Raw genomic sequence first — 26,388 nt, forward strand, 5'->3', positions numbered from 1 at the left:
CATTTCTGTCCTTTCTCTATCATCCTAAGTATATATAGTAAGGACAATGGGTATGCTACTCAGCTGTGTCACACATACACAAGAGAATTACTTTCCCTCTGCACATAATAAGTGGAGAATTTTGTGTGGTCTGGGAGGTGACGAAGTGGTTAAGACTTTGGACTCTCAAGCCTGAGGTCCTGAGTCCCCAGCAGCACATGTACCAGAGTGATGCCTGGCTCTTTCTCTCTCTCCTATCATTTCTCATGAATAAATAAATTAAATAAATAAATAAAATATTTTTTAAAAAGTGGAGAATTTCACACTACAGAAAGGAAATGTAAAACATATCTCTGACAAGTACAGTTATAAAGAGAAAATTGTTAAAAATAAATAACATACAGTGAAGAACTAGGGTGTCGATTAGAAATTCCTGTCAGTTTTATAACATAATTGTGTATCTAGTTACTGTCCAGTCTGAATGTGAGTTATAAGAGTACAGACACAGTGGTAGACTGGTTGAGGCAGTGCTAGTCACTATTTCCAGTAACCATTCTTCTCTATCAACACTCCAGTAAATAAATTAGAGAATCTTCAACACAGTTCTTGATGTAGGATACTACTGGCAAAGTTGAATTAACCAAAATCTCCATATAATAACTTCTCTGGTCTTGAAAAATTGACCTATTTTCTATTATTTAACAGCATTTTTGCAACAAAATTACCTCTTGACCATGATAAAATAGATATATTTGAATCTACCAGGCAAGAGAGAAAAAATTACTATCCTAAATAGAAAGTTATTCCACAGAAATCTTACAAACAACTATCGGTTTCTGAAATGTTTTTGGGCCCGAAATTTGTAATAGCACACTGGAAATGAAGAACGTGTTTGAAAAGCTCAAGAAATCAAAATATCAACCTAAGTCCAAACCTTTCAAGCATGCTTAATTTAATGTATTATCTGTTTATTCAAATTTATAATCCACAAAGTTCATATCAAAGGACTATCAATAATGTAGAATCATGAATTTTTTTAACTTTTTAAATCGCATTTATTTATTTATTTATTTATTTACTGGATACAGACAGCCAGAAATTGAGAGGGAAGCCAGAAATAGAGAGGGAGAGACACACCTGTAGCACTGCTTGACCACTCACATATCTTTCCCACTGCAGGTGGGGACCAGGAGCCCCTGGTTCTTGCACATTGTAACATGTGCGTTCAACCAGGTATGTCAGCACCCAGCCCCAAAACATGAAATTTTAAAATGCAGTCACAAAAATCTAAATTTTATTATCCTGTTTTTTTAAAGTTGATTTTTGCTATCGTGTACTGTCCCAGATCACACGCACGTGGAAATGTACTTTATCTTAGAATCTCCTGATTTCCTATCATATTAGAAACTCAGTCATCTATTTATTTTGTGTGGTGCCAGAGAGACTGAAACCATGTTCTCATGAACACACAATACCACCATGTCACCTCCTTGAACCAATTATCTTCCATATTTTTTATAAAGGATTTAAAAAAATATTTTATTTATTTATTCCCTTTTGTTGCCCTTGTTGTTTTATTGTTGTAGTTATTATTGTTGTCATTGTTGTTGGATAGGACAGAGAGAAATGGAGAGAGGAAGGGAAGATAGAGGGAGGGAGAGAAAGATAGACACCTGCAGACCTGCTTCACCACTTGTGAGGCAACTCCCCTGCAGGTGGGGAGCCAGGGCTCGAACCTGGATCCTTGCTCCGGTCCTTGTTCTTACCGCCACCTGCGCTTAACCCTCTGCGCTACAGCCTGACTCCCCCATATTTTACCTTGAGAAAGCAAGAGAGACCAAAGCATCACTCTACCAACCAGGCACTTCTACCATGTTTGTTTTTGGTGCTCTTGTGTGGTGCCCTGTTACATCATCAGGGTGCGATACACAGGGAAACCAAAAGATTAATCAGAGAGAATAGAGTTTTGTGTCTGAGAGCCTGGAGGTGACCTTCACTGACCTTCACCTCCATAGGAGTGAGTGTAGGCCAACAAAAAGGTGTTATAAAACATCTAGAATTTCAGATAGAAAATGGTAGGTATGGGTGGGAAACAAAGCAGTTGGATAAATGAAGATACTTAAAACATAGGGTGTGGGGTTGGAGGGACAGTGTATGGTTATACAAAAGACTTTCATGCTGAGACCAAGGTCTCAGGTTCAATCCCCAGCACCCCCATAAGCCAGAGCTAAGTAGCTCTCTATCTCTCCCTCTCCCTCTTCTTCTTTCTTCCATTAAGAATAAATTTAAGGGGGGTCAGGCAATGGCACAGTGGGTTAAGCACATGTGGCGCAAAGCGTAGGGACTGGTGTAAGGATCCCGGTTTGAGCCCCAGGCTCCCCACCTGCGGGGGAGTCGCTTCACAGGCGGTGAAGCAGGTCTGCAGGTGTCTGTCTTTCTTTCTCCCTCTCTGTCTTTCCCTCCTCTCTCCATTTCTCTCTGTCCTATCCAACAATGAACAACATCAACAATGACAATAATAATAACCACAAGGCTCCAACAACAAGGGCAACAAAAAGGGGAAAAAATGGCCTCCAGGAGCTGTGGATTCATGGTGCAGGCACCGAGCCCAGCAATAACCCTGGAGGGGAAAAAAAAAAGAGTAAATTTAAAATATTTTTTAAAAAGAGGGTGTGGTAACTGAGTTGAAAGATAGGTGAATCTCTGGTACTATATAGTCTCTCTCCCCCTTGCTCTCTCTCTCTCTGTCTCTCTCTCTCATTCTCTTTCTCTCCCTCTCCTTCCCCTCTATCCATTACTTTCTGTCTCTATCTTTTTCAATTTTAATAGCTTTCTCTTTACTATTTATTTATTTATTTTTATAGAGACAGAGATTGAAATGGGAGTGGGAAACAGAAAGAGATATGCATTACCTTGCTTCACTTCTTCTGAAGCTTTGCCCTAGCAAGTGGGACCAGGACTCTAAACCTAGTTCCCTGCACAAGATAACATGTGCACTCTACCAGGTGTGCCACACCCAGTCTCTCTCAACCTTTATTTCTATCTCTTTCTGAAGGAAAAAGTTGCTTGGGAGCTGTGAAATCATTGCTCAAGTCGCCTGCTCCACAAAAACTAAATGAATAAATAACATAACATAAAATAAACTTGGCAGAATCATTATTGGACCTTAGAACTATGAATTACCCAAAAGAAAAACTTGACCAAGTTACTTTTATAATAGTACCATTGGCTTTCAAAATCTTAAAATCATATCATTAAACAAGAGAGTTATGTGGTTGCTTACCTTAAATCTCTGAATTTGTTCCTTCCTAGCTAAGGTCTCCAGCTTTTTCTTTATTTCAAGCTTCTGGTAACGCTAAATACACAGAAAAAAATGGAGGAGAGAATCAGATCAATAATACTTAAAAAAAAAAAAAAAGAGGAAAATAACCCCACCAGCTAACTATATTCTCAATCACCCTTCTTGTCATTGAGATGGAGAAATATCACTTACATAAGTGTGTAAGTGAGAATATAAATTTGTTCAACTATTTAGAAAGTCAATTCCTAACATATACTAGGTAGTTTAAAGTCTTCATACCTTTAACCAATAAATTTTACTTTTAAACCTGCGCATAAATCTGAATAATTAAAAAAAATTGCAGAAAGATGGTATCTGAAGGATTTTATTTCCCTTCATAACAAAAATCCACAAGCAAGATAAACCTTAAAGAGAATGGCTATTTTTGTCATATTGGTATAGTAGAATATAATACAGTCATTACGATAAAGTTCATAAAAATGTGTTTAGAAATGGGAAGTGAATGTAAGGCAGAGAAAATCAGAATACAGAATTATAATGAAATACAATTTAATTGATCAAACTCCTTGTGTGTTTGTCTAAACTAGGGTGGCATTTCACATGCATCATCTCTTCTCAAACAACTCTAATGGTGTAGTAATCTCACTTTGAAAAGAAACTGAGGCAGAGTCATGAACTTGCCCCAGATCAGACATCCAGTCAGAGTAGAACTCTAATTAGAGATTTGGTGCATCTGATGCTAACTTCCTGGTATCATTTGTGTTTTTTTCTCTTTCTGTTGAAAAACAAATAAAATCACATCCCTATTACAATGTAAATATATTTTATTAATGTATAAATATGAATAAAAAAGAGAACAGAGGAAATGTATGTTAACAACGATTATCTCTAGGAAAGGGGGTTATATATGTTTATTTCTCATTTAATGCTTTCCTGTATTTCCTAATTTTGTAATATACTAATTAAATAATGAAAAGCAAACCTCATGTAAAAATAGTCTGTTTATAATTGGCTTTGAAATCATTCTGGCTCATTTGAGAGCATTTTAAGAAAGTTTTTTTTTTCTGGTTTTGATCACGTCCTGCTATCTACCCTGAAGACTTGATCATTCCCTATGAAAGTATCCCCAAGTCTCTTCCTGATGTTTCCCTTTCTTCACTCTTTCCTGTTCCCATCCCTCTATCATAAGCTTCATTAAAGTTATAATCAATCATTTTTCATCTTTCATTTATTTCCAGCTCACCACAGCCACCTCCTGCCAACACTACTCCCATTCATCGCTGAAACTACGATACACAAGTCTAATAGTCCCTCTACCTCTCTGTAAAACTTATTTATTTTTCCTCAGAACTCATCTTATTTGATCACCTCTACAGCAGCTCAGAAACTCCTGGCTTCCGGACAACTACACTATCATATATATCAGACCCATTTTCCACCACGTGAAGATTCTTTGCTAGTCCTGGTTGTTCCTGATCTCCTGGAACACAAGTGTCATCCGCTAAGTCAGAAACATTGCTCTAGTCTCCTAATCTCTCACCATCTTCATTCAGTCAGTTTTTGTCTTTCTCCCTCTTTCATGTCTCTGTGGACAGCTGCATCTCCTTGGTGTTTCCACTGCTGCTGTTAACCCAGACCTTTTGGCAACAGCTTCCTAACTGACCTCCCATCTCTAATCTTTTTCAGCTCATTAATCCATCTTCCACATTTTTAGTAATGTCATCTTTCTAAAACAGCTCTGCTCATTAACCTCACTTCCCTGCTTAGAAAAAAAAAAGTCTTATCACCTACCCTCCAATACCTAGTCGGGGACTTAATGTCCTTCAGAGAGAGGCTGGGCTCTACTCTGTGAATTCTGTCAATTCCTGGCACTCTTTCAACCAACCCACTGAGAAATGGAATCAGGGTGAGCCTTCCTTTTCATCCATAACATCCTTTTGTACCCCATACTTTTATAACTGCTTTCTTCACTCTCCAGAATGTCTTTCTCCTGTTTCCATATGAACCTCAATCTTTAAGGTCTAGTTAAAAAAAAACCTGTTTCTCTTCCTCCACTTCTCACTGAAACAAGTCATTCTTCCCTTAATTTCTGAACTGAATTTCTGTTTATTCCTTTCTTACAGCATATGATCATTTTCTAGAGTATCTTTTCTTTGATTATATCTCACAGGTATGCCAGATAGTTTCATACTGATATATGGTAACCCTGCAATTAATGTTTGTTGCATGAATGACTGTATGAATATTAGTAACATCAATGTAAATTATGATACAGTTAGATAACTACAGAAAAATGGTATCTGTTCAATTTATTAGCATATATTAAATGTTATATGTTAAAATCATATGCATGAATACAAAATTATATTGTGCAATGTATTACATGTTATTTAAGATATCGCAATGTTAACAATACATGAAGACACTTAAATAACAGCATATTTTCTCTATCAAAAGTCAGACTTTGAGGATAAAGCTAATGCAGAACTTAAAACAAAATAATTAAGTTTGACAACTAAAAGTAGATTTTACAACATGTAGATTTTTAACTATCGGCACAAAATTTTATACTGTACTATATGATTTTTACAATTCCCCAACCAATAATTTTATAAGTAAAAGAATTTGGGGGCCATAAATAATGGCTATGTAAATGACTACAGATCTAATAATATAAATAAATATATAATGAATTCCTAAATTAGCAGTTTATATATATACCAAGTAAACATAATACTTGCTCAATATAAGGCTAAAATAATAATGAATATTACCAGCAGCAGTATACTTAGTCTTGGTTTACTGCTGATTCTACAGTTCATAAATGTTTATTACACCTGCAGGTTTTCTGATTTACTGCTCTATGGTCAAGCCAAGAAGTGACATGTTTTTTCACAGAGATTAAAATAGCACTGGTGTTTAAAACTTTAAGTTCCAGGGACCAAGGTTGAAATAATTTATCAAGTTAGCTAAATATGCCATTGAAATTCCCATGTCAGTTTAAAAAAATAAACACATACACACAGTTTTTGATGCATGGGCTGGGAATCTATACTGACCAATATGACCTAAAGTAGGAAGGACAGCAGATGTTTCGATGCCTATTTCTTAAATTTTAGCATACGGCTGAGTTTTAGCACCTCAAACGAATAACAGATCTGAAATAATTCATAGCAATGGAATTACTGATATTTAAACAGATGTCACTTTTTTTTTAGAAAATGGAAATTGAGGTACAGATGGTGAGGACTGGTATGTTTTTGAGTAGCCATTATGGATTTAAAAATCTACATTTGCTAAACTAAATATCACATAATATATAATGATGATCATATTTTCCCAAATTAAAATGGGGAAAAACTTACTTTAGTCTCTTGACTCCTTGCTGCCAATAGAGATAATATTTCTTAGACTACCTTTTCTCTTCCTTTTTAACAAACTTGAAGGAGAATTCTCCTGCTTCTAGGTGCAGAAGCATTATTATTATATTTTAAATATCAATATAAAGAAAATAGTATTTGTACCTCCATATCAAGAACCTTATGGAAAATTGCCTGTGCTAAGCACTCGCGGATATATTTTTGGTGATCCCGCTTCATAATATTTAGCTTGTATTCTTTTTCAGAAAGTATTCTTCCACTTCTTGTGATCTGTCATGAATAGAACACACACAGAAATACAAAGCAGAAAAATGTGTAGTTAATTGCCAAAAAGGGAATGAGCAGAGAGGCAAAGAAAAGGAGAAAATGACATTGTCTTCTAAGCCTAGATGGAGGTATAGTACTGTGTTTGATAAAATTTCTCTTTTAATGAATATTTCACAAGAGGGAGAGGGGGAGAGAGAGAAAAGCAGTCTCATATACCTGCCATTGTGAAAATACACAGGTGGTATGTGGTGTTTAAAACAAGGTTCTCATTAGAGGAACAATTTTCTCTTGATGGAACTCAGGTGTTCTTTTCATGTCTGTGTTTGAACACATTTATAAAGAAGGTACTACCTTAAAACAATAAATAGGAGTGGTGATCACAGGGCTGATGATCTCACAGGAAATGCTTTGAAAGACAAAACATGTAAGCTACAGAGGTTCTTACCAGTTTGTTTTTAAAATAATTGGTTTCATTATTTTGTTTTCACATTGCCTTTTCTTCTTCTACCTTCTAGTCCAGAATGTAATTTAATTTGCTATGATTCAGAATTTTTCAGAGTCTGCGTTATTGCAGAGGTAAAGTAGTCTACCCAGGTTTCAACTAGCATTATTATATGTCCCAGGAGTGGTAGTTTCTATTTTCCATTTACCTGTTTTTCTTTTACTCATTCTGGGTGCTATTTGATGTATTTTTATACTTCTGTAAGCAAAGTGTGATATCCTTCCTGGACTGCTGATTTTATTTTCTCTCTCTTTCCTTCTTTCCATCTTCTTTTATAATTGTTACCAGGGTTATTGATGGGGCCTGAACTATGAATCCATTGCTCATGGCTGCTATTTTTTTTCTTTTTTTTTTTGGTTCTTCTATTTTATTTGATAAGATAGAGGAAATTGAAAGGGGAACAGTAGATGGAGAGGGAGAAAGAGACATCTATAGACCTGATTCATTGCTCAACCCCAGGTCCTTATATGATAAAGTGTATCTCAACTGGCTGTGCTACTTCTCAGTCCCCGTCATCGTTTTTCTTATTTAACTCCTCCTCATCATTTTTAGGTCAAATCCAAATCATACATTGCTTAATTTTTATAAATTCAGCTTTCTAGTGTTGTTATTATAGCATGTTGGAGTATTTTGATCAGTTCAAGCTGTGTTGCAAGGGACTGTTACATTTGTTAATATTCTTTTTTTAATAAAAATATTTTCCAGTGGTAGAAAGAAATGTTATAGGAAGTGTGCTGTGAATTATAAAAGAAGAAGAAGGAGAAGAAGAAAGAAAGAGAAAATCCAGTCTATAGTGTCATATAAGTTCAAATGGGGGGGGGGGCGAGGCTACACTGTACTACCATGCGATCAGTAGATGTCATTATTATTGTTCCTCTGAAAAGAGATATGATCTCCTCAAGTAGACTTCCGCAGGGAAGCGCCTATAGGGCAGAAGTCCATAAACTTGAATCTACATGAGAATAAATTTGAATAAATATAAATTGTAAAACAGGTTCTCCCTTAGAGTTTCTGATTCAGTTGATCTAAGTTGGAGCTCTAGAATTTGCATTTCCTAGATGATATTGAGCACTGCTGAGCCATGAACTCTAGAGAAAAAAAAAGTGGGGTTAGAGGGATGGGGGGTAGTGCACTGAATTAAATGCACATAGTACGCACGCAAAGGACCCGCTCAAGGATCCTGGTTCGAGCCCCCATTCTCCACCAACAAACTCGCATCATTAGTAGTAAAGCAGGTCTGCAGGTGTCTATTTTCTCTCCTTCTCTGTCTCCCACTTCCTTCTCAATTCTCTCTGTCCTATTCAATTACATGGAAGAACTGGCCACCAGGAGCAGTGGATTCATAGTGCCAGCCTAAGCCTCCTGGAGGCTAAAAAACAAAGAGAGAGAAAGAAAGAAAGAAAGAAAGAAAGAAAGAAAGAAAGAAAGAAAGAAAGAAAGAAAGAAAGAAAGAAAGAAAGAAAAGGCTTCTAGCTACCTCATTTGAGTTGCTGTGAACACCACCAATGTTCAGTAGGTGTTTTCAGCATTGGTCAGTAAATGCAAAGCTTTTCCTACTGATATCTAACTGTTACGGAAAAATGTTAATAGTTGTTGCAATAATTAAACAACTACTTATTATACATCTTTGTGTGCCACAAATCTGAGAATGGGTTTAATCATCTTCTGTTTACAAATGAAGGATTTTGAACTGAGGAAATTAAGCAAGTGATTTGTTCATGAATCTATATCTATGTCTTGTAAATAAATGGCAGAGCCAGGTTTCAGCCAAGTCTGTCTGATAACAAAGCCCCAGGAGACAAAAAGGAAGCTCTGTGAAATCTGTGAGTAAGAGTACCAAGCACATAAACAATAATTAGAAATGTAATGTATATCCTTTCAACACCATGGATACAATAGTTAAGGAAGCCCACTTTTTTTAAGGTAAATAGCAAACTTCATTGGTCACACTTCCTATAACCACTCCTCTTTCTCTCAATAGAATACTATATTTTTTTCCAAGATTTTCTTATTAAATACCTATGAAAGAGCAGAAATAATAGCTTGGAGACTAACAAAAGACACTAGTGTATTAATAAAATATCACTGAAAGTAAAATATATTTTTAAAATTCAAGAAGTAATATTGAATTGTGCATGCCTTCCATACCATATTTTGTAATTATTAAAAACAATATTTTTTCTGAAGACAGTAAAGTCTTTTCAATTCTTAATTTCTGTAACTCAGTACTGAATAAATGAGTGAATAAACAAATAAATGAAATACATCACTGGAAAGCCACAGGCTTTTCCTCAATGACTTACAGGGAGTCATTGTGTCCTCTCTCCCTCTTCTGTAACAGGAGAGAGAAGTTAGAGCTTTGGGAGGGGGGGAAAGTCGCTTTTCTAAAAATTATGGGGGGAAATGTGTCTGATTTCCTAATAAGTGAAGCCAGAGAGGTAGGGGATTATTGGCCTTAATGAAACGAGGGGAAAATAGCAAGTAAACCAAATCTTACCAGCCCTGATCTTAAGAGGTGGCGTTTTATTCTTGTGTTGTTAAAATATCCAGCCAGATGTTTGTCAGTAAGACTATTATATGCTGAAAGTAATCTGAAATAGAAAAAAAAAAAATAGGCCAGTAAGGTTTTATAAATTATTGCTTGGTAGTCAAGGCAATTCTTTTTTTATTATTATTTATTTAAAAAAGGAGACATTAACAAAACCACAGGATAAGAGGGGTACAACTCCACACAATTCTCACCATCAGATCTCCGTATCCCATCCCCTCCCCTGATAGCTTTCCTATTCTTTATCGCTCTGGGAGCATGGACTCAAGGTCATTGTGGGTTGCAGAAGGTGGAATGTCTGGCTTCTATAAATGCTTCCCCACTGAACATGGGTGTTGACTGGTCTATCCATACTCCCAGCCAGCCTCTCTCTTTCCCTAGTGGGGTGGGGTTCTAGGGAAGTGGAGCTCCAGGACACATTGGTGGGGTCATCTGTCCAGGGAAGTCTGGTTGGCATCATGCTAGCATCTGGAAACTGGGGGCTGAAAACTTTCTCCTCCCCAGCCTGTGCATAATCATTGACTTGTCCAGACCATCATTCAATCATGTATGCTGACATTCAATGTTCTTACTCAGAAGGCAAGTATAGAAATCACACATAAACACTTAATTGACTGTGAACAACTCCAATAATAGATAAATGGAAGAAGTCATGAGCACACAGAGTGGATTAGCAATTTCACTTGTTGAAAACATCTTCAAGGAGAAAGCTCAATAGAAAGTCAGAAACTTCTTCAGAGACTTTTTTCCCAACTGGGGCTTGGTATCAGCATGACAACTCCACCATTCTTGGAAACCTTTATCTTTCTTTCTTTTTTTTTTTCTTCCTTTCTTTTCCAATAGAGACTGAAGGAAATAGTAGAGAGAGGAAGAGGGGGAGAGATAGAAAAAGAGAGACACCTGAAATCCCTCTCCATGCGTATGAAGTTGCCCACTTGCAGGTGGCTACTAGCAACTTTCACTCAGGTCTTTGCTCATGTAATGTGTGTAATGCTTTATGTGATGCATATCTGTTGGGCCCCTCATTCAGAGCCCTCATAAGCTTTCCACTACACACCCTTCTTCTTCTAGCGTTTGCCCTTCTTCTGTAGCCAGTCAACAGGTCAGGTTGAAAGCTGTCAGGAGCTGCTTGTTGCTGGCTTTGAAAGTGACTGGGATCCATGTGGATTCAGTCGGCTAGAAAGGATCGTCAGTTTCCCCAATGAATGGGTACTAAATCCTAGTAACTCAGACTTCTGGTGTTTCCCTACCATATTCTTTTTTGTCTTTAGTGACAACATAGCCTCTCTGTTGTGTCAGTATTTCCCTTTTCTATTCAACAGGGGAAAAACTCCCAGATGCACAAACTTTTCCCTGAAGTTATTTCCTGATGCAAACCAGATGTGAGGTATTTCCTTGAGCTCCTGTCCTCTAATCGTAACCTACATTTCATACCATAGAGTATGCTATAGTTTATATCTAAGTCTCCTCTACTACGTTCAAATGCCAGGGCATTACATCATTCTTGGTTTCCCTATCAACAATATTGGCTACCTGTCTAAATAACGTTGTGTTCTAGCCAGGTAGCAGTAGATACTCACACACATTACAATGCGCGAGGACTCAGGTTCAAGCCCCTGGTCCCTACCTGCAGGGAGAAAGCTTCACAAGTGATGAAGCAGGCTTGCAGGGGTCTCTCTGTCTCTTTCCCTCTCTATATCCCCTTCCCATCTTAATTTCTCTCTGTTTCTATCCAATAATATATATATATATATATATATTAAATAATGCTGTGTTCAACAACTAAAGACAAAAATTGGCTTGAAATCTATTATGACTGGCACTGATTTGCAACTAACTTTAAAATCATCATTTAGAAATGGCAATCTCCTCCTCTATAGCCACATAATTTCAACAATTTCATAGTCAGCACCTGACCTGCACACATAATCTTACAGATTTTATTTTATCTAATTTTATTTGCCACCAGGATTTCACCAGGGTTTCATACCTACAAAGTTCCACTGCTCTTGGTGAACTGTTTCTTCTTGTGCTCTATAGAATGATTTCTCTCTCCAAGACCCTCTTACACACACAATACTTTCATTCTAGGAATTAAGGAAGACAAATCAGGTGGCTATAGGTGGCTTTCTAACTCTTCACTTTTTCTCTCCCTATCTCCCTTCTCTGTCTCTACAGGAAAAAGGAAAAAATAAATGGCCACTGGGAGCAGTAGGTTCCTTTGTGCAAGCACTAAACCCAGAAATAGTCCTGCACATCTGAACCTTCAGTAATGACATAAACCAAAGTGATTTCTGTCATAAAAATTTCAGTTGCAAGACTTAACAGCTGCATGTTTCATGAACAATTGATCTTTAACTTATTCAAAGATCAGAGTTGGGAGTACACATGAAATTGTCACTAGGATTTTTTTTTTTTTAGCTGCTTGTACCGTATCAATTACATAGAGATGGGTTTGGTGACCTTTTCCTGTCTCTTCTGTCCTTAACATCTATCGCCAAAAAGCTCCGTGCTATCAAACGGTAAAGAAAGTTTAACTTCATCCACAAAAAGAAACTCATAAGCAGTTATATTTCTAGAAAGCAAGGTGACACATAAGGGTTGCAGACATAGGAACAACTGCAGAAACAATTATTTCCTGGATTTATGTAAAAAAAGACAACCAGAGGGCTTCAGTGATACACATACAAGACCAATCTTGGATAATGCTTTGAAACTGTCTTTTAAATGAACTGTCTTGGTGTCCTATAGTTCATCAAAGGTTTCCTGTCTCCAAAAGGTCAACATTGTCTCCTTTAGCCTTTCTAACTCTCAGAATACCTTTTAAGCAACTCATCTCAGAAAGGTGAGCAGGTGTCTCTCAGTCTTAACAATCACAATTCCACAGTCCACAGATTCTTAAGATAAATCATTAGAACGATATTATATATAGTCTATTGTCTGTTTTTCAAACCCAAGCTTTAAAAAAAAATCAATAGTTTTTTGGAAGAGCTGCGAGGACTAAAGCTCTGATTAAATGAAGTGGGGTTAGAAAGCTGGTATAACATTGACCTTAACTTCACTATTGACTGATAAAATACTCCCTTCTTTTAATCCAGACTTTGTAACTTTTTGAATATCTACATACAAATAACAAAGCATACCCAGCTTTGACACAAGCTCATTTTAATTCTGTTCATTCAGGTTCCTACTATGAATATGTGTGCCTGATGCCCCTCCAGTCTCACTGAAAGGTCAAATGAATATAGTTGAGTTGAACCTTTACACACATCAGTTTCCTCACCTCTCTCTATTTAGGAATAATCAAAGGTCCTTAGTTGGACTGTGACATGTAACATAACCCTTCAAAACTATCAGTATGTGACAGAGACCAGTTTGCTTGTTTGTTTTTTATCTTTTTCAGACTCATTCTAATTTGTTTATTTGCACTGGGACTCCTACCCGATTCTATTACTCCTACAGAACTACAGTATTGATTTTTTTCTCCCTCTCTCTTTAAATTTCAGCTTGACAAAGAAAGAGGCAAAGAGGAAGAGAAAAAGAGACATCACAGCACCGCTCAATTCATGGAGACTCTCGTGTTGTTTATGGTGCTCCCACCTAGTGCTGGTGGCTCAGACTCAGATCTTCACACATGGTAAAATATATTCCTGGCCACTGAATCTTTGTTTTTTCTTTCTTTGGGCCATTGCTGGGGGTACCACCACTCCTGGCACTCTATTTTTGGTTAGAGAGACAAAGCTAGGGGGAGGGATACACCACAGCACTGAAGATGAATTCAGTTCCAGTGAAGAAGGAACCAAATGCAAATCTGTGTTTCACATGTGTGGCAAAGCAGGTACACTATTCAGGAGAGCTATTTTGCCCCTGGATTTTTTTTTAACAGAAACTATAGGTTAATGAATTGTTGAATATCAGGAAAGTGTTCTTGATCGAATTAAATATAGATTTAGTAAGAGTTACCACCCTACCCCCTGAAATTACTTGGTGAAATCCTAGTCCCAATGATCTGATATTCAAAAGCAGGTCCAAAAAAAAAAAAAGGATACCAGGAAAAAAAAAAAGCGGTATCCTAGGGGCCAGGCAGTGGTGCACCTGGTTAAATGCACACATTACAGTGTGTAAGGACCCAGGTTCTAGCCCCTGGTCCCCACCTGTAGAGGGAAAGCTTCACAAGTGGTGAAGCAGGGCTGCAAGTGTCTCTCTGTCTTTCTCCCTCTTTATCTCCCCCTCCTCTCTCAATTTCTCTCTGTCTCTAATAATAAAATAAAACTAAAAACCTAAAAAGTGGGGTCTTTGAGAAGTCTGACTAACATATACTACTAGACTCTCCTTCATATGTTCTGAGTATGAATTCATAGTTCTTTTTTTCTGCATTTTTTTAAATTATAAGAATTGCATTGACTGAGAGACTAGCTTAGAACAGCAGAACTTTTGGATATTTCTGTCTTTGTCTTGTCCATTCATTGTTCCCAACACACACATACAGAGAAGAGAGAGAGAGAGGGAGAGAGGGAGAGAGACGGTCAGAGACAGAGAGGAAGAGTGAGAAAGGGGGGTTCTTTGTTCTAATTTGTATGACCCGGAGCCACAGAGGTCATATTATCCTGGGCTTGGTGATTGTATTTCTCATTCAGCACTCCATACCCTATGCAAATCGTTTTCTGCCTCTGGTCAAAGCTAGACTTCCTGGTCAAGTGCCTCAGGCCAGTGATCCTCCCCTGTCCTTTCATAGGACCAAGAACTGTATTGGTTATATCCACCATAAGCTCAATTAACCATATCACTCAGAGGCTCTGTTGTTCACACTAAATTCCACGATCATCCAGTCAGACCAGTCTATTCCCTTTGCTTCTGTCTGGGATGGTCGAGGCTATTTACCCACCTGCTTGTTGCTAGGTGGAGTAAAGTCTCCTTTTTGGCTCAGTGCTATGGGGAAAACAGTCACCCAGGAAACAAAGTAACACTTACCTTTATGATGGATCTTATTTCTCTGCAGTGACCAAGGATTAGAGGTGCCTGCTGCTGAGTCACTGAGAGTGCTTGTTGCCTTATCAGTTAACAGTCTGCAACACTGAGCCCTCAAACCACTGCCTGCCACCATGCAGTGAAATCATGCATGTGTGAGCCCCCCCCCCAATAGTAAAAACGGCACCTCAAAACTATTCCAAGCCCTACCCATCATCTTCAAAGTTGCTTTCATATTTTCAAATATTTGTTAGAGAGCAACACTGTCTTTTGTTTTTCTTGGTAGCAATTTCTGTCTCAACCTGTTGAGACTATGAAATAGTAAAGTGAGGGATTCCTAGAAACTCCTTTATCTACCTCTGAGATAGTCTTCCCATAAAAATCCCAAACTATACGCCAAGTCATGGCATATTAGGTAGAGTGCACACATTACTGGGATCTGTGGATCCGTCAGTAAGGAGAAACTTCACAAGCAGTACTGCAAGTATCATTCCTTCTATATTACTTTATTTTCCACATCTATTTCTTTCTATCTCTATCTAGAGAAAGAGAGAAATGAAGGAAAGAAGGAAAGAAAGAAGGAAGGAAGGAAGGAAGAAAAGAAGGAAGGAAGGAAGGAAGGATAGATAGAGAGGAGAAAGGAAACAAAATGGGCATGGGGAGTGATTAACCTGTGCAGGCATTAAGCCCCAGCAATAACCCTGCTGAAATTAAAGAAAAAAAAAAAATTCTTAACCTCACATAAAGGGAGAGTCACCAGGAAAATGTCCTTTGCAAGCATTCGCTGACTACAATTTTTACAGCATTCCATAAGACATTGGAAACACAGAGATGCCACAGATATGATATACACAAAGCTGCATACCTACCTAGAAGTGTGTGTGTGTGTGTGTGTGTGTGTGTGAGAGAGAGAGAGAGAGAGAGAGAGAGAGAGCGCTTGCTTTCCCACGTAACAGGATAATTTATTCACGAATAGTTACTGAATATCTTTGTGTCTGATGTCACTGTGTGCCCTAAATTGGCAGAGTAGTGAAGTCTCTCTATTTCATTCTGTAGTAGACTGAGAGAATAGTCAGACATAGTATCATTTGGTTTCTTTTAGGTCCTGGAATGAAAGTAATGTCTATTATTGCCCTTCCAATGTCCAAAAATGGAAGCCTAAACAAAATAGGATTACTTAATATGAGATAGTTGCAAGAAAGCCTAAGGAAAGGTGTTATATGTCACAGTAATAGAAGAATTTCTTCTATCCTGCAACAGCATCAACCTCCTCTCCCAGCCCTGTTTCCCCACCCTATCTCTGTGGAGGGAGATGGATGCAGTAGCTGGGACTCCAGTTATAGTTCAAACTTGGCACCAATATAACTTTATTCACATATGGGAGTAAGTGACTTATCCTCCTTTTGCCAAAATTGCTCTGCATTCACAAAGCACTAGAACATTCACACAACTCAGTAAAATTGTTCTTGATTGTTTTGCCATTTTTTACTTCCAACAATCTTACTTTCAATTTCCAGTAACATATCCCTTGTTCCTATCTGACAGCTCATCAAAATGATCTTTACCATCCATATTTCCAGCAACATACTGTTTATGTATGAATTTTTTTCTTTTTGCCTCCAGGGTTAGCGCTGAGGTTTGGTGCCTACACTGCAAATCCACAACTTCTGGCAGCCATTTTTTCCATTGTTGTTGTTGCTGTTACTGTTGCTTTTGCTGTTGCTGTTATTTTTGTTGGATAGGACAGAGAGAAACTGAAAAAGGAGGCGAAGACAGAGAGGGAGAGAGAGAGACACACACACCCGCAGAGCTGCTTCACTGCTTGCAACGCAGTCCCCCTGCAGGTGAGGAGCTGGGGGATCCAACCAGAATCTTTGTGCTGGTCATCATGCTTAGCACTATGTACACTTAACCCAGTGTGCTACTACCCAGCTCCCATTCAATTATTTTTTAAGAGATGGACCCTTTCAAACTGTTTTCCTTCTGAGAATACCCAAGAGCAACCCCTAAAAAAACCCATTCATGATAAAAGAAATTTAAGACTAACAAGATAAGGAACCTGAGAGGGTGAGTTTGCAGTGAGCATGATCCAGGTTTGAGCTCCAAGTCCCCATGGAACTGGGGAAAGTTTATATGCTATAGTCTCTCTTTCTATCTGAAAAAATCAGTCCAGAGCAGTGAAGTCACAATGATTATTTAAAAAGATATATTTTAAACTATACATCTGATGGGGTTTATTATCCAAAATATATAAGGAACTTAACAGAAAAATTATGATGGGGGTCTGGCGGTAGCGCAGCAGGTTAAGCGCACATGGCGCCAAGAGCAAGGACCAACATAAGGATCCCAGTTCGAGCCCTGACTTCCCACGTGCAGGGGGAGTCACTTCACAAGCTGTGAAGCAGGTCTGCAGGTGTCTATCTTTCTCTCCCCCTCTCTGTCTTCCCCTCCTCTCTCCTTCTCTCTCTGTCCTATCTAACAACAACAACATCAATAATAACAACAATAATAACTATAACAATAACAAGGGCAACAAAAGGGAAAATAAACATAAAAAAATTACGATAATCTAATTAGGATTTGGACAGAGGGGCTGAAGAAGATATGCAAATAGTCAACAGCTATATGAAAAGGTGGTAACCATCTATAGTTATCAAGACAATGCAAATTGCAAGCAAAATGAGAAGGCTGATAAGGTAGTTCACTTGGGAGGATGTGCCTAATTTTCCAATCATAAACTTCAGGTTCAACTTCTGCCCCTACTACACTGTGGTGTCTTTTCCTCTCTCCTTCTCTCTGTCTCTCTTCCTACTTGAAAAAGTTAGTTTGTAGAGGTGATGTCCCAATGACAGCAACAAACAATCTCACAATGTGATACCTTAACCTTGCTAGAACACTATTTTCAAAAAGACAAGAAATATAGATCTCATACCTTCTTTAGCCAGTTATCTATGGATGGATTTTTAGGCTGCTGTCACTCTTTAGCCATTGTAAATAATGCAACTATGAATATGTCCCTTTGGATAAGTGTGTGTCCTTTGGGGGAGTGGAAGACAAAACAAGTGTTGATAAGAATTTAGAGAATTCGCTGTTAATATAGTCACTATGAGAAATGTATGGAAGTTTCTCAGAAGTTAAAAGTAGATCTTCCAGGGCCGGGCAGCAGCACAGTGGATTAAGCACACATGGCACAAAATGCCAAGGACTGCAAAATTTATGTGGGAAATTTTTTTATATTTATTTATGTGGGAAAGTGTCGGGCTGAGCTTCACTGACGGGAGACAGACGACCAGGGACTCATGGTTGAGCTGTACGCAGTATCTATTTATTCACGCAGGACGCAGTGCAATCTATACCAAGCTAGACTAAACTAACAACTAACTAAAACGAACAATGTTGTCTTTATATATACTTCCCAAGTAGGGTGTCAACAGGATGTGACGCAGAGAGGGTGGAGCGAAAAGTGACTGGTGGAAGATCAGGGTGTGACAAGGAGAGGATCAGGGTGTGACAAGGAGAGGGGGTGGAGCAGGTGAGAATTCTATCACTGAACCACCAATGCCCTAGAGGGAGGGTGGTGCTTGTTAACAGCAGTTATGTAAATAGAATGAAGTGGTTATGTAAATAGAATAGTGTTAAGCAGGGGGGATTAAACCAATGAAACAGAAGGGGTTTTTAGAAGCATACCAACAGGAAAGGATCCCAGTTTGAGCCCCGGCTCCCCATCTGCAGGGGAGTCGCTTCACAGGTGGTGAAGCAGGTCTGCAGGTGTCTATCTTTCTCTCCCCCTCTGTCTTCCGGAACCTCCTCTCTCCATTTCTCTCTGTCCTATCCAACAACAACAATAATAACAACAACTATAAACAACCAGGGTAACAAAAGAGATAAAATGGCCTCCAAAAGCAGTGGATTCATAGTGCAAGCACTGAACCCCAGCAATAATCCTGGAGGGAAAAAAAAGTACGTTTTCCATATTATCCAGCAATCCCACTTCTGAGTAAACTTATATAAATAAATAATAGAATATTATATCATGTAGACATAAAATACATTAATACATTTATGCTATTTGTAACAAGACAGATGGACTTTGAGGGCATTATACTAAGTGAATTGAGTCAGAGAGAACAAGTATTGTATGATCTAATTAATATATGTAATATACTTAAAAAAAAACATGAACTCAGTGGTCTCCAGGGTTTGGGGTTAGTTAAGAGGGATAACCTGGTTGGTCAATACAGGTCCAAGAAGGATTCAGAGGACCTAGTGGGGGTTGTATTGTTATATGGGAAACTGGGGAATGTTATGCATGTACAAACTATTATACTTACTGTTGAATGTAAAACATTAATTCCCCGGGAGTCGGGCTGTAGCGCAGCAGGTTAAGTGCAGGTGGCACAAAGCACAAGGACCGGCATAAGGATCCCGGTTCGAACCCAGCTCCCCACCTGCAGGGGAGTCGCTTCACAGGCGATGAAGCAGGTCTGCAGGTGTCTATCTTTCTCTCCTCCTCTCTGTCTTCCCCTCCTCTCTCCATTTCTCTCTGTCCTATCCAACAATGACAACAACAATAATAACTACAACAATAAAAAAAACAATAAGGGCAACAAAACGGAATAAATAAATAAAATAAATATTAAAAAAAAACATTAATTCCCCAATTAATAAAAAAATAAAACAATAAAAAAGAAAGAAAAAAAAGATACTAGCTTTCTGTTAGAAAATGAATAATTCCTAGGAGTCTATCACCTAGTATGGTCAATAATACTATATTATACATTTTAAAGTTGTGCATTTGCAAATTTACAGTACTATTCACTTGAAATCTTAAATTTTTACTGACAAAATATACATAGATGGTAATTATGTAAGATAATGAAAACAGTAACATTATTGTGCTAATCATCTCACAATATATATGACAAATCATCACATTGCATGCCTTAAACATACACAAGTTATAAGTCAATTATATTTCAAAGCTGAAAAAAAAGGTTGGTGGGCCAATGGGAGAAATAGTCCAGTAGGTAAGGCACTTGCCTTGCCATGCACACAGCCCAGGTTCAAGCCCCAGCACCACATAGGAAGCGTTTGATTGACTATTAAATAACTTACAATACAGTCTAGTAACCATCCTATTCAGTATCCAGTCTTTTTTTAAATTTTCTTTATTTATTTATTGGATAGAGATAGCCAGAAGTCAAGAGGAAGGGGAAGACAGAGAGGGAAAGAGACAGAGAGACACCTGCAGCACTGCTTCATCATTTCCAAAGGTGGGCACTGGGGGCTCAAACCTGGGTCCTTGAGATTTGCAACATGTGCTCTCAACCAGGAGTGTGCACCACCCGGCCCTTCAATTATTCTTATTTCCAACAAAAAAGAGTATGAGAAATCGAGCAAATATGTTGGTATTTTCCCACAGCATTTCAATCAAGAAATTTTATGCAAGATATTTCTTGACAATGCCACAAATGGAAAGGTTCAACTCACCTACCAATCTGAAAACCCTGATTATACCATCTCTGGCTCAACAAGCTCAAGTGAGACTTAAGTTAATGAGCACAGTTTTATTACTAAAGATGAAAAGCCTAGTTGAGACATACTTTGCATTTCAGAGGCCACTAAATCTCCCCTTTTTAAAGAGCTTCATGGTGTTGAAGGAAGGCCTACCTACATCAAGCCTCCACTGTCAAAACAGGCCTCTAATAAAAGCAGCCAGGCAAAATGGTTTTTCTTTTTCTTTTTTTTAAATATTTATTTATTTATTTCCTTTTTGTTGCCTTTGTTCTTTTTATTGTTTTAGTTATTATTGTTGTTGTCGTTGTTGGATAGGACAGAGAGAAATGGAGAGAGGAGGGGAAGACAGAGACTGAGAGAGAAGGAGAGATACCTGCAGACTTGCTTCACTGCTTGTGAAGCGACTCTCCTGCAGGTGGGGAGCCAGGGCTCGAACTTGGATCCATACTTTGGACCTTGCGCTTCGCACCATGTGCGCTTAACCCGCTGCGCTACTGCCTGACTCCCAACAAAATGGTTTTTCAACCCACAGTGTAAGAACTTGTACAGAGAAAGCAAGTGGAACAAGTAACAGAATATTTTGGCTTGGTTGCCTTTGTTTTGCAATTCACGTGTGGTAAATCTGGGGTCAGGTGGTGGCGCGCCTGGTTAATGCACACACTACAATTCGTGTGGACTGGAGCTTCATCTCCTGACCCAAATTATTCTGTCACTTGTCCATTAGAAAAGATTTGCAAGAGGGGGCAAGTTGTGGCAGAACTGTTCAGTAAGTGCACAAGGACACAGGTTCAAGCCCCTGGTCCCCGCCTGCAGAGGGAAAGTTTCAGGAGTAGTGGAGCAGGGCTTTCTCTCCCCCTCTCTGTCTTCCCCTCCTCTCTCCATTTCTCTCTGTCCTACCCAACAACAATGACATCAATAATAAATACAACAATAAAAAAAAACATGGGAAACAAAAGGAAATACATAAATTAATTAATTTTTAAAGAAAGGAAAAGATTTGCAAGAATCCATGGAATTCCTGCCCAATTAACAAATTTGTCACATTCAAATTACCCAATAAAGCCTTCAATTTTGTATTTTAGCACGATTCACAGAAGTCATTAAAAGCTAAATTAAGATAAATTGCCTAAATAAAACATCTGTAAAACATCACTAGCCCCCCCATAAAACGAGGAAAAAAATTAAAAGATTCTCCCCTATGTCCATTTTATAAGGCACAGTATGGAGTAACACCTACAATAAATACTCAGGTAGTATATGTTCGGTGAATAAATATATGAATGGGAAAAGGTGTATTAGTCCAATTTCTTGCTCCATTTAGAAATTCATATGTAAGGATCATAACCCTTCTTTTCATTGATTTCAAGATAATAAACTGAATGCAGTCTATGATAAGAGGTTCCAAAACATGCTTTGCATATTTGGCTTTTTAAAAATGCAGAATTCTTAATATGAATTATCATACTGGCAATACTAATTGTGTTGTTTGGTTTGTGTCAAGTAAGTGCCTTCAATAGTGCTACAAAAATTGCAGTATCAAAAGAAGTTTGCAAAGAGGTAGAATATATATATATATATATATATATATATGTATATATATATATGTATATATATTATACACTTCTCAAGAGACTTGAAGATAAATACAGAAGTGCAATAGCCATATGGGTCAATTATTTCCCAATCTTTTACAAGGAAAGTCTTTGCCAACTGAAATTTGACCATGGGTCTCTGTTGCCTGCTACTTGATAGTGGGTGATTGAACTGATATCATATAAATGATTTTATATTACATTCTTCATTCTTTATTTGCATTCAAACCTGCCAGATCTCAGCAATTATGCTAAATATTGATTAACTGTTTCACTGGGCTTATTCTAATGATGCAGCCTGAAGAGAACCACAGTGTGCTTTTATTTATAACCTTAATATGATGGTTTGAAGTGACTAGTAAAAATAAAACTGGTCTCCAGCTGTTCTGACTGCTGGCAAGAAAACTTTGTGATGTTCATAAATGAGGCAACACTATAACAGTGCTGGGGGAGGTGGGCAGTGTCAATGCTGGTAGAGTGCACACTTTACTGTGTGTGAAGGCACAGGTTCAAGCTTCTGGTCCCCACTTTCAGGGCAAAGTTTCATAAATGTTGGAGCAGTACTATAGGTGTCTCTCTTCTCTCTCCTTCCCCGCCCCCCCACCCCCCCATTTCTCTCTTTTCTATCAAATTAAAAGAAAACAGTGCTTGGAAACCCAGGAGACCTGGGACTCAACTGACTAAAGTTGGTGAGTCCCTATAAAACATGGTTTAAACCTCTAGGCTCTTCTCTGGAGATATTAGAATTTGACATCTTTGAAAAGAATATATATATTCTTGAAAAGAATATTATAATAAATAACAGGTTGGCCCGAGGAAGATGCTAAGAAGGCATGGTCATCACAAATTATGAGTGAAAGACTATACTTTCAGGGGTCATTTCTACAGTTCTTCACAAACAAGTAAAAATACAGGGAAGGTTTTGGAGCAACAACAGAGAAACTGTTTAAAAATCAAAGGGATGTCCTATAGGAGGGTTTGCTTCATATTCCTAAACCAGATGGTTTTGCCACAGAAGTAGAGGATTTTAAGCAGAAAATGATCATGACCAGGTTAGTTCTCCTTTTAAAATCACAATTTTTCTGCTCTGTCAAGAGGGGGCACAGGATGGTAGTTGAGTTTGACCTCACAAATCCAGTTTCCTGAGTGGAAATTTTAACTATCCAATAAATTAGCAAGTGGTAAGTATTTATCTTCCCTGTCCTTCACATATGTCTCTAGAAATATCAGATGTCAGGCTCAGGGGGAAAAAGAAAGAAGAAAAAAACCTAGTATAGTCACGGGCTCTTTGAAATATAACTAAAATAAGACTACTAACTGTCTACAAAACGGAGACCCCCCCAACTCTTCATATGAACTATTCCAGCCTTTAGGTTCCTGATTAGCCAACAATTTGTTTGGCTCTATATGTTAACTCTTTTTATCAGCCATCAGCTTCCAGATGCTAACATGATGCCAACCAAACTTCCCTGGGCAGATATTGCCACTAATGTGTTCTAGAACCCTGCTTCCCTAGAACCCCGCCCCACTAGGGAAAGACAGAGGTAGGCTGGGAATATGGATTGACCTGCCAACGCCCATGTTCAGCAGGGAAGCCATTACAGAAACCAGACCTTCCACCTCCTGTACCTCATAATGACCTGGGTCCATATTTCCAGAGGGATAAAGAATAGGAAAGCTATCAGGGATGGGATACGGAGTTCTGGTAGTGGGAATTGTGTGAAGTTTACCCTTCTAATCCTGTGGTTTTTGTCACTGTTTTCTTTTTAAAAATAAAAATTAAAAAAAAAAACACAAACACTTGTATGTCTGGTACCCAGAGATCTAAGATTCCTTCCAAGCCTATAATTCTAATTTACAGAGTATTTTTATTTGAATCAAAATACCAGAAAATATTATTGCAAATATCCTTTAAAAAACTATGAAGACAGACAATTTCCTAATAGGAGAGACATATAATACTCAAAAATATTAAATATTGCAATCCATGGCACACAGAGAATTCCAAATTAACTGCTACTATAAAACACTATAATTCAATTTAAAATTATAAGTTCTTAATGTTGTTTTATAGCTACTATGTGCTATTTATATTGTATGTTTAGTCCCCTGCTGTTGCTTCAATATTATGCTCTAAGAATTTTCATTAACTTATAAATGTATATTACATTTTAGAAAGATAGTCATAGTCACAGAATAAATGGATCACCAGCTTAAAATGTTCAATTTTCTATCTCAACTAGTGTTTAACATGGAGCAATGCGGAGGGGCGAGTACTTTGATTGCTAATCAGACTTAACAAAGAAACCTTCAATATTTACCAGTAGAGATCATTGACTTATTATCTCAATTACTTCTACTCACAGGTCCTTTAATCGTATTTTTGTTTTGATTTTTATCTCTCTTTTGTAGTTTTTCTTTTGGTCTTCATTCCCAATGACCTTCATACCAATAAAATGGCTTGTGTTCAATGAGTGTACATTTCCCATACAGATCGATCATTCTCAGCTTTTGTAGTAGCAAGTAATGAGGTATACACCAGTTACAAAATTCTCAGGACTGTACCAAAGCTACCATAATAATCAGTCATCGAATAGGTGGCTTAGACAAAAGAAATTTATTATTTTTAGAAGTGCTCCAAATCTGTGGTATCAGAAATGCGGGCTTCTTCTGAGGCCTATGAGGAAAGAATCTGTCCCAGACTTCTTTCTCTGGCTTACAGATAATACCTTGTATCTTCACAACATTTCTCTGTGTGTGTCTGTTCTAATGTCCTCTCTTGTTCTTTGTTTTGTTCCGTCTTATTGGGATTATTGCTTAGACTGGGTACCTGCATCACAAATGCACTGCTCTCAGCAGCCATCTTTTATTTTTTCCTTTCTCTTTTTTTAATTTTATTTTTATTTTGTATGGTAGAGAGAAATTGAGATGGAAGGGGAAGAAGGTAAATAAATAAAAAGTCGAGTCAGGCGGTAGCCAGGAAGGATCCCGGTTCGAGCACCCGGCTCCCCACTTGCAGAGGATTTGCTTCACAAGCAGTGAAGCAGATCTGCAGATATCTATCTTTCTCTCCCCCTCTCTGTCTTCCCCTCCTCTCTCCATTTCTCTCTGTCCTATCCAACAACAACGACATCAATAACAATAACAATAATAACTACAACAATAAAACAAGGGCAACAGAAGGGAATAAATAAATATTTTAAAAGAATTTATAAAAAATAAATAAATAAAATAAAATACTTATAAAAGGGTGATAACTAGACTGTGTCTTCTACAATATGAAAACTAAGATGGTTATGGGGGTTAGGGAGTGGAGGGCACAGAATGTTGGTGGAGGTATGTTGACTTACATTCATGTGTGGGTATGAAAATACACATGAAAGCTGATAATTTTATAAAACTATGTTAAATCATTAATTTAAAAAAAATGAGAAAAAGAGAGCTTCACTGCTGCTAAAACTTTCCCCTGCATATAGGAGCTTGAATCTGGGTCCTTGCACATGGTAACATAGGCACACAGGCAGGTGTGCCACCACCTGGCTCCCCTCTGCTTTTGTTTTGTTTTGTTGTTTGGTTGATTAGTTGCATTTTGTAGTATATTTCCAGAGAATGGACTAAGGACCTCACATACATAATACATCCAAACAGCCTCCCTGGTTAGTTCTATATATTAAGAGGGAAGAGAGGAGGAGAAACAGAGAAGAAAGAGCACCAGGTGGTGGTACTCCTGGTTGAGCGCACATGTTACAATGCACAAGGACCCAGGTTTCACCCACTGGTCTCCACCTGCAGAGAGAAAGTTCTGTGAGTGGTGAAGCAGTACTGCAGGTGTCCCTCTGTCTCTCTTCCTTTCTATATCCCCCTTCCGTCTCAATTTCTGACTGACTCTATACAATTAATTAATTAATTAATTAATTAAAATAAAGAGAAGGAGTAACACAAAACACTTCTCTACCACTTAAGGAGCTTCCTCTGATGTTGCTGTCCTTGGTTCTGGGCGTCAAATTCCTAAGGCAAATGTCTTACCCAATGAACCATCTCCCAGGCTCTCACTATTACTTCTTCTCCTTCTCCTTCTCCTTCTCCTTCTCCTTCTCCTTCTCCTTCTCCTTCTCCTTCTCCTTCTCCTTCTCCTTCTCCTTCTCCTTCTCCTTCTCCTTCTCCTTCTCCTTCTCCTTCTCCTCCTCCTCCTCCTCCTCCTCCTTCTCCTCCTTCTCCTTCTCCTTCTCCTTCTTTTTCTTCTTCTCCTTCTTCTTCTCCTTCTCCTTCTTCTTCTCTTCCTCCTCCTTCTTCTTCTTCTCCTCCTTCTTTTTCAGTTTAAGCTTATTTGAGAG

The 26,388-nt window shown here is 38.1% G+C and overlaps 1 protein-coding gene across 3 annotated transcripts in view; it reads right to left on the bottom strand.

Annotated features, from left to right (window-relative positions):
• Nucleotides 1-26,388, bottom strand: part of ERICH3 (glutamate rich 3) — a 118,685-nt gene that overhangs the window by 84,705 nt on the left and 7,592 nt on the right. For all 3 annotated transcript variants that reach the window (XM_007528116.3, XM_060202184.1, XM_060202183.1), the window contains exons 2-4: nucleotides 9,927-10,020; nucleotides 6,805-6,930; nucleotides 3,263-3,334 (exon numbers count right to left, since the gene is read on the bottom strand). In XM_007528116.3, coding sequence (XP_007528178.3) covers nucleotides 3,263-3,334; nucleotides 6,805-6,930; nucleotides 9,927-10,020 — 292 coding nt within the window. The remainder of the gene's footprint in view (nucleotides 1-3,262; nucleotides 3,335-6,804; nucleotides 6,931-9,926; nucleotides 10,021-26,388) is intronic.

This window comes from Erinaceus europaeus, chromosome 11 (genome assembly GCF_950295315.1).
Source record: "Erinaceus europaeus chromosome 11, mEriEur2.1, whole genome shotgun sequence".
In the NCBI taxonomy this organism is placed as follows: Eukaryota; Metazoa; Chordata; class Mammalia; order Eulipotyphla; family Erinaceidae; genus Erinaceus; species Erinaceus europaeus.